Source organism: Colobus angolensis, unplaced genomic scaffold (genome assembly GCF_000951035.1).
Source record: "Colobus angolensis palliatus isolate OR3802 unplaced genomic scaffold, Cang.pa_1.0 Scaffold135, whole genome shotgun sequence".
Lineage (NCBI taxonomy): Eukaryota > Metazoa > Chordata > Mammalia > Primates > Cercopithecidae > Colobus > Colobus angolensis.
The window spans coordinates 3,502,077-3,505,098 of record NW_012114433.1 but is presented as its reverse complement, the minus strand read 5'-3'; the positions used below and the strand labels follow the sequence as shown (position 1 = coordinate 3,505,098).

Here is a 3,022-nt window from a genome sequence, read left to right as displayed (position 1 = left end):
CAAGGTTTCACCATGTTGGCCAGGTTGGTCTTGAACTCCTGACCTCAAGTGATCCACCCGCCTCAGCTTCCCAAAGTGCTGGGATTACGGGTGTGAGCCACAGCACCCGGCCTTCCCTATCTTTTCTCAATACAAAATAGTTATTATAAAGTGAAAAGTGAGGTCATGGAAAGCCCTTTGCAAAGTTGAGTCCTGCTTTTAAATGGGCTCTCTACACATTGGAGAAGTTACTAAAATGCTGTGCATTTCTGCATAAGCTCATGTTCTTAGGGTTCATATGTTGTCTTTTTGGGTTTTCTTTGAGATGGAGTCTCGCTCGGTCACCCAGGCTGGAGTGCAATGGCATGATCTCGGCTCACTGCAACCTCCGCCCTCCCAGGCTCAAGCGATTCTCCTGCCTCAGCCTCCTGAGTAGCTGGGTGCCATCATGCCTGGCTAATTTTTTATTTTTGTAGAGATGGAGTTTTGCCATGTTGGCCAGGCTGGTCTTGACCTCCTGACCTCAGGTGATCCACCCACCTCGACCTTCCAAAGTGCTGGGATTACAGGCATGAGCCACCGCGCCTGGCCAATAGCTTACATCTGGACAATGCTGCTGAATCACTGAATTCTTTGGCCTTGAAAATACCAGGTTTTCCTTTGTGAAGGAGGCATAGTGAGTTAAATCGGTTTGGATCACGCAGGTTATCAACTAACAGATGGAAAGTGACAAAGTGTAGTGACCACAGAGAACGCGTCACCTGTTCTTTTTGGTTTTTTGTGGGTTTTGGAGACAGGATCTCCTGTCGCCCAGGCTGGAGTGCAGTGGCACAATCATGGCTCACTGCAGCCTTGACCTCCCACGCTCTAAGTGATCCTCCCACCTCAGCCTCCCGGCTGTAAACTAGGACTACAGGTGTGGGCCACCACGCCTGGCTAATTTTTGTATTTTTTGGTAGAGATAGGGTTTTGCCATGTTGCCCAGGCTGGTCTTGAACTACTGGGCTCAGGCAATCCTCCCTCCTTGGCCTCCCAAAGTGCTGGGATTACAGGCGTGAGCCGCCGCGCCTGGCCGCACAGAGTGTTTTCAGGATGATAGAAGCTTACACCCGATTTAAGTTCTTTGTCTATGCAGACGACTCAATTTGCAACTCTTTCCAGTTTTTCTTATCATTATACTTTCCTTAGCCTTAGGGAGCTACTGAAAACAAAATCTGGTTTTATAAGAAGTTTCTTTTCATGTTCCTGGAAACTAAATCCTCCACGTTCTTTCTTTGCCTAGATGTAGAGTATTTCAGTAGTACCCCACTTGTCTAGAGGTCGGATTTCCGGCACCCCAAGCCCTCCAGAACATGGCTGCTAACCCCGAAGCAAGCAGAGGAGGCTTCTGAGCCTGGGGCGGGGCTGTGCTCAGGCTCCATCCCAGGCCCCAGGGTGTGCAGTGAGGGGAGGGGCCCTGGGAGGGGTGAGGCTCAACTTTTCCCACTAGGTCCCTGAGGAGATCACAGATGCTGACCTGGGAGGCAGTGTCATAGCATTGCCTAGTCAGTTTAAGAAATAAAAAGGCTGGCCGGGCACGGTGGCTCAAGCCTGTAATCCCAGAACTTTGGGAGGCCGAGACGGGCGGATCACGAGGTCAGGAGATCGAGACCATCCTGGCTAACACGGTGAAACCCCGTCTCTACTTAAAAAAAATGCAAAAAACTAGCTGGGCGAGGTGGTGGGCGCCTGTAGTCCCAGCTACTTCGGAGGCTGAGGCAGGAGAAGGGCGTGAACCCGGGAGGCGAAGCTTGCAGTGAGCTGAGATCGGGCCACTGCACTCCAGCCTGGGCGACAGAGCGAGACTCCGTCTCAACAAAAAAAAAAAAAGAAATAAAAAGGCGTATCCCATTTAAAATGTTCATTAGACGGCAGTGGAAGAGGCGACTGTGTTTCACAATGATTTCCACTGGGGATGATAGGAGGAAAAGCTTTGTTACATACATATTGTCGTAGGCTTCGGTCATGAGGCAGGTTAATTTCCACAGGACGCTCCTTCCCCGCACTGGGGGAGGAATGAGATGTTACTCTCCTAACGCAGGGGTCGGCAGCCTTTTACGGTAAAGGACCAAATAAGAACCATTTCAGATGTCCCGGGCTGTATGTAGATGTTGTGTGTTACAACTACTCAACTGTCATTTTGACGGGAAAGCAGACAACACATGAACGTGTGGCGATGGTGATGCTCCCATAAAACTTTGTTTAGAAAAAGAGGGCCGGGCGCGGGTGGATCAGAAGGTCAGGAGATGGAGACCATCCTGGCCAACATGGTGAAACCCCGTCTCTACTAAAAATACAAAACTTAGCTGGGCGTGGTGGCATGTGCCTGTAATCCCTGCTCCTCAGGAGGCTGAGGCAAATTGCTTGAACCCGGGAGGTGGAGATTGCAGTGAGCCGAGATTGCATCACTGCACTTCAGCCTGGGTGACAGTGAGACTCCATCTCAAAAAAATTTTAAAAAAGAATCTAGTTGTATTGTTTGGTTATATCCATCCAGGGTGTTACCGTCTTTGTGACATGTTGTACAGGTCTGAGAAAGAACCCCAGTTTAACCGTCTGTGACATGTTGTACAGGTCTGAGAAAGAACCCCAGTTTAAGTTTATTTACTTCAACCACATGAATCTGGCTGAGAAGAGCACAGTTCACATGAGGAAAACGCCCAGTGTGTCACTCACTTCCGTGCACCCGGATTTAATGAAGATTCTCTGTGACATCAACAGTGACTTCACCAGGTGATTCTACCCACTTCTCCAATCAGGTGTCCCCTTTCTTTTTTTTTTTGAGATGGAGTCTCGCTTTGTCACCCAGGCTGGAGTGCAGTGGCGCGATCTCGGCTTACTGCAAGCTCCGCCTCTCGGGTTTACGCCATTCTCCTGCCTCAGCCTCCTGAGTAGCTGAGACTACAGGCGCCCGCCCCCACACCTGGCTAGTTTTTTTTGTATTTTAGTAGAGACGGGGTTTCACCGTGTTAGCCAGGATGGTCTTGATCTCCTGACCTCGTGA

At 49.9% G+C, this 3,022-nt stretch overlaps 1 protein-coding gene across 1 annotated transcript in view; it reads left to right on the top strand.

The window, feature by feature from the left end:
* CCZ1 (CCZ1 vacuolar protein trafficking and biogenesis associated homolog (S. cerevisiae)) overlaps positions 1–2,755 on the top strand; it is a 41,347-nt gene extending 38,592 nt beyond the window's left edge. The window contains exon 12 of the mRNA XM_011934410.1: positions 2,593–2,755. Within this exon, the coding sequence (XP_011789800.1) occupies positions 2,593–2,755 (163 nt within the window). The remainder of the gene's footprint in view (positions 1–2,592) is intronic.
* The last annotated feature ends 267 nt before the right edge of the window (positions 2,756–3,022 follow it).